Source organism: Dromaius novaehollandiae, chromosome 2, assembly GCF_036370855.1.
Source record: "Dromaius novaehollandiae isolate bDroNov1 chromosome 2, bDroNov1.hap1, whole genome shotgun sequence".
NCBI classification, from domain to species: Eukaryota; Metazoa; Chordata; class Aves; order Casuariiformes; family Dromaiidae; genus Dromaius; species Dromaius novaehollandiae.
The window spans coordinates 157,141,692-157,164,066 of NC_088099.1; the positions used below are offsets into that span (position 1 = coordinate 157,141,692).

General features: G+C 36.5%; 1 protein-coding gene across 4 annotated transcripts in view; it reads right to left on the reverse strand.

Annotated features, from left to right (window-relative positions):
- Window positions 1–8: 8 nt before the first annotated feature.
- The window catches only part of ATAD2 (ATPase family AAA domain containing 2), a 39,477-nt gene continuing 17,110 nt past the window's right edge, over window positions 9–22,375 (reverse strand). For 2 of the 4 annotated variants that reach the window (XM_064507839.1, XM_064507842.1), the window contains exons 10-28: window positions 21,789–21,897; window positions 21,445–21,560; window positions 19,873–20,047; window positions 19,151–19,239; window positions 18,662–18,821; window positions 17,341–17,431; window positions 16,766–17,080; window positions 15,459–15,585; window positions 13,800–13,983; window positions 12,042–12,227; window positions 10,656–10,791; window positions 10,315–10,511; window positions 8,945–9,104; window positions 8,461–8,583; window positions 8,216–8,365; window positions 6,545–6,949; window positions 5,888–6,021; window positions 2,910–3,038; window positions 9–1,413 (exon numbers count right to left, since the gene is read on the reverse strand). In XM_064507839.1, coding sequence (XP_064363909.1) covers window positions 1,372–1,413; window positions 2,910–3,038; window positions 5,888–6,021; window positions 6,545–6,949; window positions 8,216–8,365; window positions 8,461–8,583; window positions 8,945–9,104; window positions 10,315–10,511; window positions 10,656–10,791; window positions 12,042–12,227; window positions 13,800–13,983; window positions 15,459–15,585; window positions 16,766–17,080; window positions 17,341–17,431; window positions 18,662–18,821; window positions 19,151–19,239; window positions 19,873–20,047; window positions 21,445–21,560; window positions 21,789–21,897 — 3,028 coding nt within the window. In that variant the 3' untranslated portion in view covers window positions 9–1,371. The other 2 variants (XM_064507843.1, XM_064507841.1) reach the window with 2 other exon arrangements.

A 22,375-nucleotide genomic window follows, 5' to 3' on the forward strand; every position in this document is an offset into this window, starting at 1 on the left:
CTTAAAACTTCAAGTAAGATTTTTAATGCTCAAATCATTCTACAATTAGAACAAACTCAAATGATGATTCACTTTTTAATAATACACATCCAAACAATAGAAATAGAAGAAAAATTCTGCATAGTACACAAATGTTTGGACACACTTTAAAGAGAAAGAAGACATGAAAACTAAAACTTACATACAGAGATTGCACAGTTAGGCATTCAGTATCACTAGGTGTTATGTCCCATCACATGAACAATAGCAATATGATACACATACTTTATTGTGCTTGGTATGGAATTCCATTTTCAAAAAAATTTAGATTCTGCATATCTTATTCTCAATTGTCTTTAAAAATAACTGTCAAATTAACTTAGATTTTTTTTCCTTCTGGTTTGAAGAAGTATCCATCTTCAATAAAGGGTATTGCTTTAGTATTATTTAAATATATTTATCAGCAATAATATATTCAGTTTTAGGTAATACACAAACATAATTCTCTCCAGAAGACCAGAAGACTATTTACAATTCAACTATAAGCCACCTACACTTGCAACCAACAATTTATATTAAAAATCTATTCCGCAGTATCAAGGATTGTCAATATTACAAGCAAGACTAAATTTTACCTTAGAATCTTGCTTTATGTTTCAAGTTGGGTTTTTTTTTGACAGTTAAGCAAAAGTATGTCATAGCAAAAATACTTGTGTTTGTGGAAACAATGTTCCTCCTGCACACTTTCTTTAGGTTGTTAATTCTATGAAAACCACTTGAGGTGCTATCAGATAATTTAAAAAAATTACCTCTGAACTGGATTAAGAGGTTTCTGAAGGATTTACTCCTCATGTATCAGAGTAATATTTGTTTTAAAGCATTTATGTAATATACAATGGAATATACAACACCACAGATTACTTCAGAAAAATATATTCTAACAAGTTGGAATAAGATGATAAAAATGTATCAAGTTTTCCAATCTGTTGTTTTAAAAGAGGCACTGAGGGTACCTGGAAGATGTTCAAATCTACAAGTTTCCAAAAGGCACTGGCAAACATATGTCACATAAAAAGAACACAAGACTTTAAGGCAATGCATACTGGAAAAGAAAGCTGAACACACTGATCTCAACATATCATGTATAATCCTTCTGTCCAAGCTTACTATTTATCATACAATATGTATAGGACAAAAATATCAAATAAAAGCAGCTAAGGACTTTACTTGAGCTTTCTTAATATATTTTAAGATATATTTGCTTTATATATGTATGTATATATAATATATATATTTAGAAGTACTCTTTACTGAATTATACACAGATAACAGAACAGCATGCAATTAAAATAAAACATTACAGAGTAGAAATCAAGTATTCTGAAGATCACATTACTGAGCACAACGGAAGGTTGTAATTTCTTTCTTCATTTCCTAATTAAAAAAAAGATGACAAACTAGCATTAAACATGAATAAAAGTTTAAGAACCCTGTTGTTTAAATCTTCATACAAAGTTAAAGAATCTGTAAATACATGCAACTGTTGGTGATATTTAGCAAAAACAGGTGCTAGAGCCATCACAATGTTTTTATATTCTCTGTAGTTTCAGAGGCACCCCTGTGTGTCCAAAATAGAATAGGATATGGAGCCTGTATCAACAGTTGTTTCAACAGTTAGGAAGAGGAGATCCTTCTTGAGAAGTTACAGCTAAAAGCTGAAAAAGTTGCTTTGTGCATGCTGAATAATTATTTTACCTTAGCTACTTGCACAGTGCGCGCAAAATAGGAGAGACTGTGTTTACAGCTAAAGAAAAAAAAAAGTAGAAAACAAAGAAATCCAGTCACATTTAATTAATTTCTAAAAGCCTTACAATTTAAAGTTCCAGAAGCTCACAAGCCCTAGGATAACATACATAAATTCCCTTCTCAAGCTAGAACATGACATTATACTAGGTGAGAAGGGCATGTGTTTCAGGCATGGCCTCCTTGAATCCAAACAATCCTTACTGTTGAACAGTCAGAACAGAGCGTCCGTTCTAACTCTTTATCAGATGGAAAGAAGAGATCGAGATGACCAGTGGCTAAATGAAGAGGCTTCCTCTTTTTAAGGTAAACTGCAGAGGGACAAAGGATTTCATCTATTCTCACACACGAGCATCTCGGAAACAAAGGGGTTCATGGCTCTTGGATCCGAGGACTGAATTTCCAGCATACCTAAACCAACTCAATACTGGCAATGCCTGACTTGGACCACAGATGCCTCCTGAAGACTTCTGCTGTATTCTGACAACTCAGAAATCCTCTTTTACAGGAAGAGATCAGAGAATCGGAATAATTACTGTAAAACCTGCATAGGCAGCAATCTTCCTTTATGTCAAATTAAAGATGCTTGAACTTGCTAGTTAAGAAGAGATTATGAGGCGGACTAAAGAAAAATCTCAAACTCCTGTTATGTTTCATACTTATTTTAAAACTGTTGAAGAAAGGAATGACTAAGCATTACCATGTTTGACTGCCTGTAGGGGGAGAAAGAGGAAATGACAGATGGAGAACAGCACCCTCCTTTCATGGCCTCCCATCCCTAAGGAGAGAGGAGGAAAAAAAAAAAAAAAAAAGGGGGGGGAAAAAGAGAAAAACTATTCACAGACTCTAAGGTTAACTGCTTTGAAGGAGTTGTGTGGGTGGAACTATTGTCTTCAAGTCCAATCTTTTTCCTGCTGAAACTGCAAATAATTATGCCAAATATAACAGTGGTTTTGCAATATGGATAAATGTCTTCCAGACGGCAATGAAGAAGTCTTACAACACCGAAAACTAAGCAGTAAAGTGATTAATATTAAATAAGCATGATATCCAGAATGCATGCATACTGCATAACAGTGATAGAATACTAAATATAAAAATAATACAAATATATATTAAAAAATTACCTTTACTAATTCAGTTTTGTCATAATCTTTCCGATGTCGATAAATACACTGACTGAGCACAGCATATAATTTTTCCAAGTGAAATATATTGAAGTTCTTAGTTATCTCACTGACAAAATTCAGCAGTTGCTGAAGAAAAAATGGAGACAATACAAGTTTAAAATAGCATAAGATCTTCTGAAAGGGCTCTAAGTTTTCAGAAGCTAAACAATAACAGTACAACACAACTGACATCCTGCTTTCTTATATTGTTAAATAAGATATGAGTAACACTTCAGAGAACTGACTGTATATCACACCAGATTTCATTGGGGGAAACGAGTAAATTTTTCATACTTCAGAGAAAAAGGATGGCTTAAATTTCAGATACCATTGTATTACTAATCAATCACATGAATGAGAATAATTGCAAATCAACTTCTTCCAGAACAGCAGGAAATGATATGGTCAAGTTTGTAGAATAGATGCTGCCCAAGCAAAGCTGCTGTTGCATTTCATTAGAGAAGCTGTTGCTGCAATGTAGGGCGCTGTAAAACAGATGTTTGGAGGCCAAGCTAAAGATCTGCTAGATACAGCTGTGCCAGGCTGGAAATGGTAGCATCCTTACACAATTATCTTTACCCATTAGCTGAATGTTTACCATGCCTACAACTTTGCTAGCAGAACAGACTGCTCAAGTGCCTGAAGCAGATCAGGAAGCAAAGTTAGATCCGTTAGCTAAAACCTACCCTTAAACAGGTGGGTGGATAAAGTAGCAGAGTGACTTTGCCTGTAGCAGATTACCAGTCTCTCACACAGTCCTTTCTGTTGCCAAAGATGTGGAGGTGATAATCTCCAGCAAAGCAATTGTGACAAGCTAGTGGCAGCACCTTCTTCCACTGCCGGAGCTGTTCTGTATCTGTGTATGGTGTGAGGCTGTGAAAATGTACCTTAAGACTGCATCCATGCCAAATGAAAACACTGCCCACAACTGCCCATCAAAATCTGCTTCCCTCAGATCAGTGGAACAAATGTTCATGCAAGTATTCCCATCATCTTCATTTCAGTCAAAAAGGCTGTTACCATAAACAAGTGTTTGCTGACTAATCTATTTGGCTGACAGAGGCTGAGTGACAATCACTACAAGAAACATAACCATCAGATATTAGGAAGCCAAAACCACTACAAAGGAGTCTGTAATATTTTCAAGCAGCTCATGTTGCAATCGGAAGGCAGCTGATAAACTTGAGGTATCTTGGACATGATCCTCCTAATGGAAAACAGCAAATAGCTCTGTGACAGTCAGTGAGCAGGTAGCATGAATAGCCCAAAGAACTTTGTGAGCTAGTAGAAAATGAGAACCACTTCAGCCTTTCAGTCTTGCGCGTATTTCTGTTTGGTTTGCTTCACAGTAGCACAAAATGCCAGAGACAAGACAAAGTCCAGAGCCACAGAAGTGCTTGTCTCCCCCCAAAAGGTAAATTTTTTCTTGTTATTCATCCTTTGGAAAAGCTCATCAGCTGGGACATTGGCAATACACGACATACAGGCAAAACAAAAAAACCTAGAGTGCTTTCAGTTGCTGCAGACAGCAAGTGAGGGATGTGAGGAGGACATAGGCTCAAGCTCCCTGGTGAAACTGTTCCTAGTTGTTTCCATACAGTTGACTTCATGCTCTTTAATGTGTTCATGAAGTTCTAGGCCTATTAACAAGCAACCAACCAACCCCCAAAGAAACCCTATGTGGAAGTTTCCTTAGCTTATTCAATGCAGCTGAGTTCCAAAGAGGATTCCCTACATGAGTAGCTAGTTCCAATAGCATCAATATTAATGAAATAGGGTTTCTAGAAAATCCATGTTTCACAACTGACAACTCATGAAGCCTGTAGCTCTCCCCATAGCTGAAACATCTATAAGTGCTCTACTGTACAGTTTCTCCAGTGAGCAGTATCTTAGGAACACATGCTATTAGTGTCCTGACTCTCAGAAAAACCTACATGGCTTCTTGACGTACATAGACAGCCACGAACAGGAGAAAAGTTTAAAATTTGTTTCCTTAGGAAGTCAGGTTTAAAGTTAGTTTCATCACCACAGATTAGGTCACTGCTTAAAGATGTGAGAAAAAACTATGTTTACAAGCCTCTTCAAAGAGCATTCTTATCTGGTCACGTTTTCCCCACACAGGGGAAACATCCACAGAGTACTCCCTTCTCACGGCAGAGAAACAACAGCCCTTCTCTGTCTTGGGCCTGCCTCTTGGACTCCTACTTGGCAACTTTCCTAAGTTTAAGATGCTCATTCTGGTGTCCCATGAAGTTCAGGTCTTCTGTCCCACCCTCTCCCAATGCAGGCAAAGGAACCCTCTTACCTCCTGCAGCTAGGCCTGTTTTTAACCACTTCTGCAACTATAGCCTAGGATAACAACTTCCCTTCTGTGAGGGACTAGCAAACCCTTATTACACTGTAATAGTACAATGTAAAATTGGAATGCTACATTTTTAAAGAATTTCAGGGGAAAAAATATGGTATTTTACCCATGATTAGCTTTATGTCAATTAAGACTGCTAACTTCAGGTTTAGAATCATCACTGCCAGAAATAAGTCCTTTGCATGTTCCTAATATATCAAAGTGTGTAAAAAAAAAAAAAACCAGACCCATCTAAAAACTGTGAAGACAACGTTAATAACCAACAGTACTAGCTGTCTGTTAGCTGACTATTTTAAAATTCAACAAGCCCTTTCTATATTAAAGATTAGCAAGAGAATCCGATCTCCTAAAAGTTCACCAAGAGCAAGAACAGCAGTCCACAGCAATCTATCAGATGCAGAAACAAAACAGCCATACATAGTCCATTACAGATGGAATTATTTCACAACCTGTATATCCTTCCAATAAATTGTTTTAATTGACATTGGTTGATAACTGACTTAATTTACAATTACACATGTAGCCAGAAAACTTCCTACTTCAGTATTAAGAAAACTGAAAACAGACATACCTTAAGATCTTTGTAATCCACAATAAGTGGGGAAACTGGCTCTGCGAGAATTTCCATAGCTTTCTCGACACTCATAAGCTGTTGCTGTTCTACCTGAGAACGTCTAGCCCGAGTCATATGAAGTACACAAGTATCTGGAATGAAACAAATTTCTTAAGCTGCGATTTCTGCTTATCTGGAATATAGTAGCAATCAGCTATCCCACAACTGGTATACAATCTCTCCCTACAGTGAGCCAGAACTGTTATTTGTTCACTGAGAAATACTGGCTTCTACTTTCTTTCCAACAAAAGTCACTGCTCTATAAAAGTTAGGAACTGAGATAAAAAGCCGTACCAGTGAAAAAGGCAGGGTAAGAGCAGGAAAAAAAATTAGTCATGATGCTCATACAATAAAAGAAAGCAAATGGCTGTTGTTTTTCAAGGAGATAGAATTACAAAAACTGACTTCAGAATCAAAAGAACAGCAGCTTCGGAAAAATACAAGTTTGCTAGCATAATTAGAGGGACAGCATCATTATGGAAGAAATACACTGCGCTGATTTTTAAAGGGAAATAGAAATAATAGAATGAAATTAAAGAAGGATAACATTAATAAATAGTGTAATCCCCTCAACAACAAAAAGGAGCTAAATGGCCCATTAGATCTTTCACTTACCATTTGAATCACCCTCTTCAAAACTTTCTGTTATTTGGGAATCAGAAATTTCACTTCTCTTTTTTAGCTCTAAATATCCAGGAAACTTGGCACTCTCCTTTTCAGAACCAGATTTAGCCACATCAAAGACAACTCTCTCATTTTCTGTCTCAGATTTATTTTCATTTGTCTGTCGTTCTTGAAGAACATTCTCACTTTCTTCCACACAAGATTCTTGTATGAACTCAACTTCAGTTTGATCCGTATTAGAAACATTGTTTTCCAGAAACTCTTCTCCACCACTCTCTACTTCATCTTGGTCTTCTTCTGGAATTTTATTCTCTTTATTGAATTGAAAAATCTTTCTCTTCTTTGTTATACTACCTGAAGACCATTTGTTCTTTCTACGTTTTCTTTTTGACACAGCTGCAATAAGATATTAGAAAAAAAACAACCCAAAACATTACCAAAGCAGTTCCTTCTTCAAAATCTGGCATTCTTATCTTACTTGAAATACAACGAAAACAATCAAAGGAACTGAAGTACTATCGTGCTGTCTCACGATATACATATGTCTAAGGAAAGGGCTTCAAGTTAATGCGGACAATTTGCTATTAGATTTTAAAAAGCCAATTACATAATTTCATTCAAAGAACAAGCAACTTCAAGATTTTATGCGCAGAAAATTCCTACTTTAGCTTTGCTTTGTAGTTGTATTTTCTATTAGGTAAAGTTGCTTACTGTGTTATTACATGAACTAATACAGATGAGTAGCAGAAAAGCGTTTTGGAGACAAGCTCTTCTTCAAATCTGTTATAAAACCAGTAAGCGTCAAAAGCTGAATACATGTTGGGAAGAGTTAAAAAGAGACAATTTCAAGAGAATACTTGAAAGATAAAAAAAAAATTGTCAGTAAAGATTACACCTCATATGTTTTCTGATTCAGGTAACCTTGTTTTAAACAATCTTCGCATTTATGCCTTCCAGAAAAACCCACCATTCTTTCTTTTTCACAGAATATTGCACAGAACATACGGATGAAATCCATGGCAAAATTTCCGTTGCGCCATTGAGACCAGTAAGTTTCACACGGTATCATGCACTTTAGTTGAAAGAAAACAAAGTCTTTGTTCTTTCACATTCTTCTCGCAGGAAAAGAGGACACTGAAGAAATCATGATCTTCCCTTGACATTACTCTTGCTCCCCTATGTTTCCCCTTTATTTTGCAGGTCTAATCCTTTCAACTGGAAATCACAGTAAGAGGCATTGCTATTTTTGGCATGGGAGAAGGAAGAAGGAAGGAAGGAAGGAAAGAAAGGAAAAGGAAAAAATATATACTGTTTCCTTTAATTAGAATAATTTGAATATTCAGAAACTGCCATATACAACATCTTCTATTTCAAGAGTTAGCAATTTAGGGAACCATTAAATGTCAGTTGGGTCATTCAGGATAGTGTCTTACAATGTAAACCACTGTATTTGGACTTGAATTCATAACCTTGCTGAATGAATGTCCTCTGGATTTACCTCACATTTTAAAGTAAATTCAAAAATGCAGTGCTTCTGGCATAAAGAGCCAGGCATCACAGAAATCTGTTGTGTCACAAGAATAGAGAAGATATCAATGGCATTAACAACTTTGCGCAGAAAGTCTCGAGAGAGGAAGAAAAAAAGGAAAAAGAGCAACTTGCCATTAGACAGAGGTGTACTGGAATCTACAGGCACCACTGGCATCTTTGTTCTTTCATTACAGTTGTGATCTGTTTTCTTACACCCAGAAACAGAGTTCTGCTTTGGCATCACATAGTAGTAAGAGGGAGCATACTTTGAAGAGCTGCAACCTTGCAATAAGAACAGATAGCAAAGAATTTTGTCTTGCATTGCTGGTTATAAATACTGAGACAAGTCTTAAAATCCTTAGGATTAAAGCACACACCTCTTTTCTTGCGAGATTCTTGAATTTCTTCACAAAGTTGTTCAAAATCTTCATCCATTTCTTCCTTCACTATGGCATATGCAGTATCTCTCAGAGTACAAGCTCTATGTCTAATGAGACGATCTGAAATTTTACAGTCAGAACTGAATGTTTTCTACCAGCTAGTGAAATCCTTTATTTTGATTATACAGAAAAGATTAGCTCTTTTCACAGGTAGGTTCTGCAAGTTATTTCAGTGGATATTTTTAGCATAACAACATAAAAGTTAATAATCAAGGCAGAGGTACTACTTATTAATTAGCACTGATATCGCATAATTTCATCCCCAAGTAGTTTAATGCTACAATATTTTTACGAATTGGCAAGAAAAGCTCTCTATGGATTTTTAAAGTGATCTAATCCAAAGTCCATTGTCCACAGACAACATTTATCAATCTATACATTTTAAAAGTTGTCTAAATTAGGGATAAAGACACATCCTCACCTCCAGGATCTCTATCTGGGTTGTATTCTAAGGCATTGCTACAGATTAGATCAATATCTTTCAGAAAATCTCCTGCAGTTAGATATTGGTGCAAGTCAATTTTAGAGAGAACTGTTGAAAGATCCATTGGCTGTTTAATAACTGTGACATAATCAGGTACCTACAAATTAAATATATGTGTTCAGAGATTTTATTAGACTTACACAGTATCTACCAAATTAATTATTTTAATTAATTCAAATAAATGACTTCTTAAAAAGCCCAAATATTTGTGACACATCAGAAGATGATGAGATTAACCAGTTAGCTTCTTGGAAATGGAAGGGTTCTTTCGACTGGCTTTGAAGAGACAGACTGGAAGGGAAAAGAAAAGAAGCAGGAAGGTCAGAAGCATGTGTGGGACAGAGAAGGGAACAGACATGTAGAGTAGGATTTATTTCACTTAGCTTCAGAAAATCACAATAAATACATTTGAGTAAGCTGCCCGAGATTGTCTCTGTCCTTGGCAGCAAGAAATAGGCTGCATGAATTGCACCTTTGAGGTATCTATTCCAGGCATCTCCTTTAGGATGAGATAACTGGACCAGAGGTGCCTATTTCTTTACTCAGACCATAAGAGGAGCCTAAAGACTAATTTAGATTTAAGGCACCTATATTTGTTTAGATTATTCACACCTCAAGAACCTGGAAGGAAAGGGAAAGACAAGTCAGTGGATGCCAAGGGGAACAGGAACTCGCTGATACACAGCTACATTAAAATTACAGCTGACTTTGAAGTATATGTCCCTAGCTTAATAGACTTATTCAGTAAATTAAATGAGGAAAGAAAAAAAGGGACTTATGAAGTATTTAGGAGAAAGATGAAACCACACGTCATTTATGGCTGATCTTATACTGGGAAGCCACAGATAAAATGGAGGATAGAATCTTAAAATTTATTTTGCAAACAGCTGCTGCTACTCCTGTTCCCATAGAAACCATTGACAGTCTACAAAAATGTAGCAAGAGCTTTAGGCTTTATTAAAACAACCCTGTAAATATTGTTCATAATTATAAAGCAAGAGATCTCTATGCTTTTCAGAGTTGTAACATGCCTACATATCAAAGCCTTTTCACGAGCAAACTGTGGTGGTATCTGGTCTGACTTTCTAGAAGGAAACCAGGGCTTTCAGTGACTACTCAAAAAAATGGACATTTAAGAGCCTCAAGCAGTCAGCAAAACTAAATGCAAAACACACTTTCTGCTCCTTGAAAAAATCCTATTAGTACAGTGCTAAAAACAAAGACAAGCCTTTCTCTAAAGAACACAAACACCGGGCACTTATAAATACACACAGACAAAACGGTATTACAGATCAACACTAATTTACCTCCTCTAGGTCAACAGGCTTTGTGAAGACCCTGAAACGTCTGTCAACAGCAAGTCTATGAGTAACATCCCTTAAGAAAATCCTAAGTTCACGAAGTGTATCCTCCTCCTGCTCCTCCAACTGTTTTATTTCTTCCTCTGTTAGTTGTCGAGGCTCAGGTGGCGGCGCCACAGGCAGTACTTCCAGGGCCTGCCAAACTTAAGTTAACCAGAAAAGTTTAGCCAATTTATGGTACTCAAATACGAGCATACAAAAAATTGATAGAAAATCTGTTACCAAAACAAATACTGTATGGCTGTTAACACACAGTGAGCAAAGTTTTATTTGTAGAATATCCTCACCTGCTTTCTTTTTTGATGCAGGAGGTTTAGCAGCTTGATTTACAATTAAGTCCTCAAAAAACTTTCTTCTTTCTTCCTTACTAGGCAACTGGATATTGAAAACTTCTCCATAATCATTAATAAACAAATCTTGTATCTAAGGCAGAAGAAGGAAAGACATTTCGGATACAAGACGATAGAAATTCATATTCTACTCCAAAAAGATGAATACTTTTTTAAATTAAGCTAAATAATGATCTGAATAACTGTGGTAAATTATCTTCCTGGTGTTAAAAGGCTAGATTTCCTTAGGTTAGGATGGCAAATAAAATATCTTCTTTAAGGAAAACCTCTAGAATTTAAGCTCAGTGAAGGGACCGTATGATACACTGACAGAGCGATGACATTTACCACCTCTGAGATTGCTTACTTTATATTTACTTGCCTTGCTGCCCTTCAGTTTGAACCCTTATAAGCAGCCACAGAGGGAACAGGCAAGGTTCAGCAGATAAGTGGGGGTTGTTCTCTCTCTTTTTTTTTTTTAATTAGAGTTTCTGAGATTGCATGCTCCCAAGTTTCATTCCATTTTTCAATTTCTACTAGCAAAAGGAGGGGGAGGAATTTCAATATTTATTTTAGAAGGAATTTATTAACAGTACGAAAGCTTCTGTGGAAATTCTAAGCTAAGCACTTTGAAAGCATTTCATGATAAACAAATCCAGTTCAGATTTTTTCTGCATAATTGAGACAAAATAATCAGAACGAGAACAGCCTGTTTCATATTTTAAACACCTTACTTTAGTGCAAACTCTCAGAGGTCTTAAAAGTTAAGGATATACTCTTACTGAAGTTTGTTTAGGAAGACAGCTACACTGATTTCAAAGTTACTTAACCAGAAGTTGGAACTTAGCTTTCTAATTTTTAAAGCTTTGGCCTGTACGAAGACAGAAACTGAAATTTTTGTTAAGGCACTGAAATTCTAAATTCATTTCCCTTATTAACAATGTAACGACCATATTTTGAAAGGACAGCCTGTCACAAGAAGTGTTTTCAGTAAAAATATCTTTTTTGCCATTTACATTGCAATATGATTGCCTGAGTATATAAATAACCGGCTTGAAATCATTGGAATTATTCTCTTAAGTAAATGTATACATCTGTCTAATAAACATGCCTGTGGAAAGGGGGGAGGTAGGCTGGGTTGAAGTGAATCTCTTGACTCGGAAAACACTTTAGACGAACGTTTTCATTACTGTTTTCTGTCTAAGCAAACTTAAGAGATTCAGTAGGGTCTCCTAGTAATAAAAGTATCCATTCGCTCAAGAGCACAGTATTCAGACGTTTAAAGGATTCATAAATTAAAATGAAACCGAATGAAAGAAGTAGGAAAAGTATTGATAGAAATACCTCTTTTGGGAGATCTGCATGACATATATCTGATGTTGCAAGCAACAAAACTGGAGCAAAAGTTGGAATGTTCTGTAATAATGTTGTAAAAGTAGCTTTCAATGCAACTCCAACCGTCTCCCACCATAAATGGATATGTGGAATATAAATTATACTTGGTGCTGTCCTCTGAGCTTCTCGGATCAACTAGTAAAATGAAAGCTTTGATAAGAATAATGAACCAAGTAGTATAGGCTGCTAATAAATAACTATGTATCAATCAAACTATCCTACAAAATAAGAGTATATAAAGACAAAGTGCCAAAACAAACCAACAAAAACCCAAATTATTATTAATAAAATTTCTACTTTGACTGAATTATTGACAAAGCTAGACAAACAGAAACAGATCCAAATTGCTGCCTGATTTCAAAACTGCTTAGGTGTAAGTTAACTCCCAAAGAGCCTCACAACTTGATTAATGTGATGGTGGGCTCAAAAAACTAAGATCAGCCCTTCAGAGAGATGCATTAGCATGGGTAAATTGCTACACCACTGTGACTGTACAGTTTTCACTTCAGGATGGGCTTGTATCAAAGTCAGTTTGGAGCACAGGCAGAACAAAGAAAGGCCTATGTGAAAAGGCGAGGGCTGACACTGTAAAAGAAACCCAGTTATAACTCATGATTTCAAAGTATAGAGGTGACCAATCTTCAGCCTGTCTGAATAGCTATATAGCTCCCAGCCTCTCATTTTCGAGAGAATCCGTCAGACCAGATTACATACTCTGGAAGATCACAAGCCATTGCCTGCAGCTGGTAGGTACCTCAGTCACACAAAAGGACATGAATCTACCGCATGAAGGAAGTAGCAAGTGTCCTTTCACATGATGAATTGCTCTGTGCACCTTTTCAGATGATCAGCAGTTACGCAGTTCTGGTCATGAGATGGAAAGTGCTAGCAGTGTATCTGGGCACAGACTAGGCATTGTAGTTATATGACCACAAATGCAACCATCACATAACCAAAAAGGAAATGTTCCTCTCATGTGACAGATGGGTATCCCATCATAGAACACCTGTCCTTACTTGTAAAGCTCTCCAGTGCTTCTAATAAAAGGTCAAAATGTTATACTAGTGATGAAAACCAAAAAATAAATTTCCTGCCTGAAAGTAAAAAGGAACAAAACAGCCCTAAATCTATTTATACTGTATTCTTCTAGTTAAAAAAAAAGATAATGGTGTATCAATAAAAGTGTTCTAGGAGTTTAAATGCTTTTACTGTGTATGCTGCAGTAGTACAAGCTGTAAATTTAAATGAAAGAAAAGAAAGCTATTTCCTTCCCGAAGAACCTTGATTGCATTACACTTAAACAAAAACTAGCCAACCAAATGGCTACAAAAAGTGCATGACATGCAGTCAGGCTGATACAGAGCTATCTGCTGGAAGTTCAGAGTCTTAGTAGGCAATGAAACCAACTTCTGGATCCCACTGAGATCAGCAGGCGTTCTTGCTATAAAGCGAGGTTTGCCAGCAAGGTCTTTCAGCTTCCTGAATAGCTAGCTGTTTAATTTGGAATAGTGAACATGGTCATGTACAACATCCTTATTCTCTATCACTCAGCATAAAAAAAGTGTGTATTTTCAGGCAGAAATAAACACCACAAAGTACATTAAAACCAGGTCACCTCCATTAACAATGAATTTCACTTACCTCACTTGAGTAGTTTACATACAGTCAATGAATCCCATGAGATTAAAGAGGAAAAAAAAAAGATACCTGTGCACATGTTTCTTCTGGTGATGTGACACTAACAAACAGAACTGACAGGTCCAGTGTATAAACTGCAAACTTTTCCAGAGCATGTATTACTGCAGGTGCCAGGTGAGAACCTTGTCCATATCCTGGCTCTCCAGCTAGCAAGAGCCTTGGCCTGTAAGATGTTGGCTGGTAATAAGCATTTCTAGAACAAAATTAGAAAATAAGAAGTTTAAAAATCTAGTGATGAATACAGACATAGATGTTACTTTTCTCTGTACTTTTTTTTTTGTTTTTTTAAATACTGCAGCAAGTAGTAAACTGTTCTGTGATCAGGAAGATTACTAAATCCCATTTTCTCGAAGACTCATACCATACAGCCCCTAAGCAATCCTACTGATCCCCACCTTTGCTGCTGCTTGTTTGGCTGGGTAAATGATGGCCCTTAAATCATACACGGTGACTGTCCAACCAAATACACAGAGGACAACCGGCCAGTTACCCAATATGGGGGAGAATGATAGTTTTCTCCCTCAGCACACAGTCTGGATCTCATCACTACCCATACGACAGATTCTTGAGCTTAAACAGTTTTGAGATCTCTACATCTGTCAAGTTTAGCTGAAACTGGTCAACAGTTATTGAAGAAGGTGGGAATGAAGGAGCAGAACTTTTTAGAAAAAAATTAACATGGCCACTGAAACACATTAGCTATACCTGAAGATGTGCAAAATTGTATTGGTTAAATTAACAGCATTACCATTAAGTACCTAAGACTTGTATTGGTTAAATTAACAGCATTACCATTAAGTACCTAAGTCTTATTTTATTCAGTCATTCAAATTGTTTCACCTTTCCTTGTGTGCTGTTTACTACTAACCCAGATTGCAAATAAGGTTCCTAATATTCTTGTTTTATTATTATGAAATGCATTCGTGAATACCATTTGTTTTTGCCACCACAATACTGTGGTACCTTTTCTGGCTCGAGACAAAGATCCGAAAGACTTAACCAAGTTCAGTAAGTCAGAAGATTTCCTGAACAGCACAGTAATAGAAATTGAGAAAAATAATTGACTCAGTTGTGACAACACAGTCTACCTTTTCAACTGTGGGTTTAAATGAATTCCACATTAAAATATCAAATGATTATTTTAAGCTTAGTGGCTTAAAGGTAACAAATGTAGATACTGTTTCAAGTTTTTCTTATGCTGTTTTAACAAACCATTCCTTAACTTTGTTCCTACTACATAATTCACTATTGTTTTAACAATCTTGGAAAGTAAAAGGGCAAAAGATGGCTACACAAATCCATATAGGGTTTTTTTTTTTTTTTTTTTTAAACTAAAAGGATAGACAGCGCACTTCTTTGGTCTTGAGCCTTTAAAGGACACCATGGATTAAATCAGTATGTCCCAATAGTTTGTGGATCTGTTTGGTTTAGGAAAAAGAGACTGGATGCTTCAATTTGACCAGTTATAACAGTGTACTTCATTAGGACTTTAGTGCTTAGTTTTATCTTTATGCTCACTTCTTACAGAAATTGATTGCCCCCCCACCATCACGCACAAATTTTCCTTTACTCCCTCATCTACCACCCCTCACACTTACAACAGCAAAGTCTGCTTACAAAGACACAGCAATCTTAAGATTTTGAATCTAAAAGGGAACAGGCATGTACCTGTTAAAGTTCAGGAATTTTTCCTTTCGTCTACCAGGCGTTTTATGAGATAGCTTATCTTCAAAGACTGAAGGTGATTCCTCATCACTATACATTGAATCATTTTTTAAAATATGGTTTATACCATCTGAAAGACAAGAAGGGTTTGTTAACTTTCCTGGATAGTCTGTATCTCTCTCTCGCTCTAATACAGCTTCTAAGTGGGTTTCATCACTGATTTATCTTGTATTTCTCCATTCAGTGGGCACACACTGAATGCTATTTCTGAAGACTTCATCCTACCACAGATCTAAAGAGATTGCACAGGTCTCTACAAAGCTCTCCTAAGTCTCATGTTTTGCAAAAGGTGTGTTTTTCTATCAGTGAAAACTCCCCCCCCAAACAGAGAGATGTGATTGTCAGGAACAACTTCTGTAGTTCCTAGACACCTACACAACCCATGAAGCTGTGTGTGTCTGGAAGCAGTGTCCCTCAGTGAAAGTTTGGGAATTAAGTGAATGTAATGGCTACAAACTCCCATTTGTCTGAGGACTACTGAGCCAGGATATACAGATCAACACATCTAAATAAAGCTCCTCAAAGATCACTGAAGAAGGAGATGGTAGAAGCAGACAGCAGAGAGGGTAAGCAATTACAGAACTCCTAGCCTCTCTGCTTTCATTTTGTTAGTGGTTTTCTGCCTATTCTACCAATAAAAAGGAATCCACCAACTCTACTGGTAGTAAAGCTAGTAGGGTATTGCGAAGAAATACGATGCATGTGATCTCACATGCAAAAGCACAGTGTGATCCACAAATATTTAAATTAAAATGTTATGATGAAAAATGATGATAGCTAAAATAGCATTTAACTTAAACCAGCTATACTAGCATCCTGGTCCTGAAGTTGTTCAATAAAGGAATTAGAAGTATTTGTGTAGAAAACTCCCCTGCCCCTGAAGAAATATTTAAATATTTATTCTGAAAGAAAAAGAGGTTCTTCATACTTCGAAACTTAAATCAATCTCTAAAAATGATAAATATGATGCTGACTACTGTCAGAAATAGGATGCATTAGTAGATAACATGTAGTTCCCTATTGTGAATGGTGGGTAGTTCACAGGTCTCATCTCTCATTTCAGTTTAGAATCCAAAATAAAAACCATGTACTGTATTCTACATATTCCTGAAATAAAGGCATGAACATGCAAATAATAAAATTATACCATTTAAAAATCCTGTTAGGATGGAAAGGCTTCTGTATGTTGATTGCACAAATGAGAAGTTTTTGTTTGGCAGAATTTTAAGAAGCGAATATTATTGTTATACCTTGCTGTTGGTCCTTCTTCAGTCCAAGCTCTGCATGAGGAAATACTCTCTGCAGGGCTTCTAAAATTCTCTCTAATGTATTTTCAAGCAGTGGTTTAGAAATGGGTGATAATGCTTGTCCAGGTGAAGCCACAGCCCTCTGTGAAGCTGGTACAGTCTTCTGCATAGCCATGACAAAATCCTTCGCTGTTATTTTAATTGAAGTGATATCTAACTGCAATTTCTCACTGCTTCTGTATATCTGAGGATAGCGTCGACGCAAAGCGCAGAGGGCAGCTTCAGCACATATGGATTTAATATCAGCGCCACAGTATCCTAATAAACAAAACATCAAATTGAATGTTATGTCAGTCTCAGGCAACACAGGAAAGTCAAGAACGCAGTTTCCAAAGTGCAACCTGTAAAGACTTTGTATGCAGTTAGCTGGCATCTAACTTTGATTACTACCAAGACATTTCGGCTAGCTCACTGGCTAATTCTGCAGCAAGGCACAAGAGCTTGGTTACCACCTGATAGGAGCTAAAACTCCTTAGGACTCAGCCACATGCAATAACTCATTTCATTTTTGATCTTACCAACACATTGTTCAGCGAGCTCTTCAAGAAACATGTCCAGTGGCTTAGGGGTCCAGTCCCGTGTATGAATCTTCAAAATCTCTTTTCTAGCCTAGAAACAAAGTGCTTGCATTATAGTCTGTCTTAAGTCAAAAGGCAGAGACAGAACCCTTCACATTAACAGATTAAGTGATTATACTAAACGTTCAGGAATTTTAAAGTTCAATAAATTCACTCCCTACTTTTTAAAGTTTAATAATCTCAGTTTGTTACATTAAACTCTTTCTGGGGACCTGTACAGGAACAAAAGACTTTTTATAGAAGCTCTACATGCAAGTTTCAACAAGTATGAGTTCAAATTGCTACAAAGAACAACTATGATCCAGGCTAGTATCACTGATCCAGAAAATGTTAAGTTTTGTCCATTTTCATCTCTGATCTTAGCCAGAGATTCAGTTAAGTATTTTCTGGTACACAGATTAATTACAGCAGGGATTTCTAGAATTCTTCCACACTAGTGAATCATGTAATAACTCTATTTCATGCCACACTCCCTCCTATTCATGAAAGCACATGAAAACTGGAACCAAATACTTATGTTAAATACACTGTTTTGTGCATTTTTACTTGCCTCCAATCCAATAAACCCTTTATCCTTTTCCCAAGAAGTGCTAATTAAAAAGAAAAGAATCAGTGATAGCCAAAACAAAAGGGACAAAAAACAGTTTCACATGGAGTTTTTTTCCTTTTCTTTTTTTTTTTTTTTAAATGCTTACTTTTGTTGCTATATTCAAATTTTTTCATTGCTTAGATATCACCAATGAAATAGAAGCTTCCCAAGCCTTGCCACTGTGCAGTGTACTTCACATCTTCATCCAACTCCCTGTTAATACCAGCAGGAATGTCGGTTCCCAAAATAGCTATGGGTGGCTCCCAGGATTCTCTGCCTGGGAACTATCAAACACAAGTGTGTCCCTTACCCTTTCTTAAATGACAAACTGAGAGCAAGAACACAACTTCAGAATGCAAGTGGCTAAGTAGACTAAACAAACATGAACCACTTTGGGAACAGAAAAAAATGTGCTCCAGCTTAAGTGAAACATCTGATTTTATCCTTGATCAGTTTTATTTGGGGAGAAAGGAGTTCTCTAGTATGTATACCATTTCTTTCATACCAGATCTACCCTCCACAATATGACACAGTCTGTCAGGATATTGCTCTTTTGTGCAGGTTGTACAATACCGCATTCCAGCTTAACTGCTCCATGATACTCTGTTGTTACATGGTTTTGTTATAAAGAAAAACTTTGCTTAGGCATTAAGGTTGAATACAATTTCTTACCTCTTTATTTGGCAAGCTAAAAAGGAATTCTCGGTCAAAGCGCCCAGGTCTTCGTAAAGCAGGATCTATAGAATCCAGTCTGTTGGTGGCTCCAATTACAACAATTTCTCCTCTGCTATCTAAGCCATCCATAAGTGCCAGAAGCGTTGATACAATGGAACTAACAGAAAAATGTTATTTTGTTTCGCTGGTTTAGTAAATTTTGTTACATTCTGAATGACTCCAATGGTCACTCAAAAAGGAGAAGCTTTTGGTCCTAAGATGCTGATTAGTGAAAGGACTCATTTTAAGATGCACTAAAAAGAGATAACAGATGTTATGCTGATATCAAGCTTAGTGAATGGTTTTGAACTATTGTTTAAAGTCATGTGAAATTTAGATAATTGAGCTACAAGTTTTCAGGATAATGTGTCAAAAAGTTAAACAGGTTGTGGTCTTCTTTTCACAAAGATCAAGCAGATTATATGTAGATGCAAAAAAATGTAGTACCTATGAATTTGATCTTGTCTACTGGACCGCACAGGAGCAAGACCGTCTATTTCATCAAAGAAAATAATGGAAGGCCGCATCTGATAGGCCTAGAATAAAACATGGATACAGGAATATTGACATAAGTAAAACAGTGCTATTCAAAGAGGAAACGCATGAAAAAGCATTATGGGTGGAACTAGATTTTCAGACCAGCAGAGATCTCTACTAATTGAGCTAATGGAGTAACTGGCGTAAGTAAGAAAAGACAGCAGACTACATCAACCAGTTGTGACTGGGTAACAGGAAACAAACCATAACAGAACTTTTTACAGCTATTTGGCAACCACAGAGAACAGAGTCAGAACTTAATTCTATTACAGGTTCTAGAAGCAAGCTTCCTTTTTGAATTTAAAGGATTCTGTGACTATGTTCTCAGCCTGCATCTGTTTCCCTCTGAATCTAAGCCATTATATCTTGCAACCTCTTCTGTTTTTTGGAGGGAAAAATTCTTGGTTTGAAGGGTGGTGGTGGTGGTGTGTTTTTTAATTTTTCCCAACATATCTCCAAGATTTCAACTCCCTGATCCAAAGTATGGAGGCACTGAGAAAGAAAACACCAATATTCCCATTTCAATGGAAGAAACTGACAAAATACAAAAAAGAGCAAGTTCTCCTTAAAAACGTTCATCACAGAAAATTAGTTACAACTCTGACAGAACGTATTGCACATTTCAACCTTACCTGATCAAATAATAAACGAAGCTGTCGTTCAGATTCTCCCACCCATTTACTCAGGCAATCAGCACCTTTTCTCATAAAAAAGGCTATTCGCCTGTCACCTTGGCTACATTCATTAGCAAGCGCCCGAGCAACCAGTGTCTTTCCAGTCCCTGGTGGACCATAGAATAGACAGCCTCTGTAACAAAAAGAGATTCATATAGGACAAAATCGTGCAAAAAAGCTTATTTCAACCCCCACCGCTAAAATGAACAACCCCTCCCTCCTAACCAAAACACTTTATGTCCAGAATAGCAATAATATCTAAATTGCGAGAAGTCAAAACAGGTAGAAGTTTTGTGTTTCTACACAGTTTCATGTGACAGTAAAAAAAAACCCAAACATAAGGGATAACTCAGATGCACAAAAACTCCAGAAGAGAGTACAGCGTCCCAGCAGGACACTTCCAAAACTGCTGACAGGCTACACAGGTGACTACAGCAGAGTGGAGCCAAACAAGAGTAAACTTCTGCACAGAATCTGGGACTGGACTAAGACAATTTACATATCACCAGTTTGTTCTTCAATAATACACTGCACGTTCTTGTTTTCACAAAAAGGCAAGATTGATAGTAAAGGATTTCACTCTCCCTTAAAAAGTTTTAAGTAATTGGATTTTGTCTCCCAGACTTTCTGTTGCTGGCAATAAATGAGGTGGAAGTCTGAAGCTGGGGGGGCAGAGGTATTCTGCATTTCCAGGTAATATTTAAACAACAAATAGAAAATCTAGCATACTATTGTTTAAAAGAATTTCAATTAATAAGGAAACAATTAAAATTAATAAGGAAACATTTAAAATTTTTCTTTTATTTGTAATACTTCTAAAGTTATTGAAAGCAAAGAATTTAAAGTCATATTTCAACACGCTATGATTGAGTTTTACTGCGAATACACAAAGCTAACAATTAAATCTATAGACATTAAACCCCCCAAAAGGAATGATACTACGTATGTCTAAAAAAGTTATCCCAACAGTTAGCCATAAATTAAAGATTCTATTTCATAACTCAGTGCCCATACGGCTGTTTAAGAAGTAGACAGATTTTTATTTTAGCCCAAGCTTAACAAACACTGCAACGTTCTAGTTGCAAGTCCTAAGTATTACAGTTGGTACCCGAGAATCAAAAAAAGGGGGGGGGGGGGATGCGGGGAGGGAAAGACAGCTGGACTTTCAAGCAACAAATTGCATTTCACTTCCAATAGATAGTTGCTTCCTGCTTATAAACTAATCAAGTTGACTTGTGCATAAAACACTCAAAAAACCCCAACCCCACCTTTTAAAACCAAGATACTTGGAGTATATTCTCATTTTAAAACACCAGACACTAAGTCTTTAAATACAACCAGGCATTGCTTATATTTTGAACCTACATATATTCAAAGTTTTATACACTTTTAAGAAATTTTTTTTTACTATTAAAAAACCTCAACAATGCCAAATTTTTTTAAAGCACAAAAATATATCGATGCTTCAGTTTAATATCCTCCCCAAAACAGCTGAATTAGCATTTCTAGTTTTGATACAGTGTGTGTTACCTTGGAGGCTGAATTTTGAATCTCTCAAAGACTTCTGGATAAAGCAACGGAAAAATGACCATCTCTTTTAATGCTGAGATGTGGTCAGAAAGACCACCCACACCATCAAATCGTACCTAAAGATAAATTCAACAGAATACATTTCATAGGTTAAAGAAAGCTGCAACCTAGAAAAGGTTCCATCAGAAATTATTATATGCCAATGCAAAGGAAATGTTCAGAGCAACGTTGTGAAGTTCCTTGAGATAAAACTGTAAATGAAGGTGGTCGTAGACAGCACATTATGGAAAGTTTTCATAAACATTGGAAAAGTCTCACTAACACAATGATTTAAAAATACTTACCGAACAATCTATTTGCATTGGATCGACGTCAGCCAGACTTGCTCCAATTTTCATTCGGTCCTTGTGAATTCCCTTTAATTCATCCTTCCGAAAGTTGAGGGGAAGGCACCTGATTTGAATTAAGGAGAAAGAGAAAGGCACCTTCTAACTGAAGACACAGCTGAATTTTCATTGTTTTTGTTTTTTTGGGGGGTTTTGGGTTTTTTTTGTTTTTTTAATGTTGGGAAGCAAGTATAGGAGACCATATAAGCTTCCATAAACTTCCCGAATTGTTAAAAAATCATTCAAATTGCTATACATTTCATGTCCAAGAATAAATAAATAAAGGTGGTCACTCCAGATATTACGCTGAGTAATTACTTTTGCAACTCTCAGCACTTATGAATATCCCATGCCAGTCAACGTGGCATGTATACGAATGCAAGAGTAGAACCAGTTATTCCATATGCGGATACTGTGAACTGACCTTCATTTTTGTGATGAAAGAACACCCCATACACACACACTTCTTTAAAACAGTCTTTGTTTCTACCTTCAAAAAGTTACAGTCTCAGCCCAAGGAGACACTTAAGTCAGTGTGGACTAAC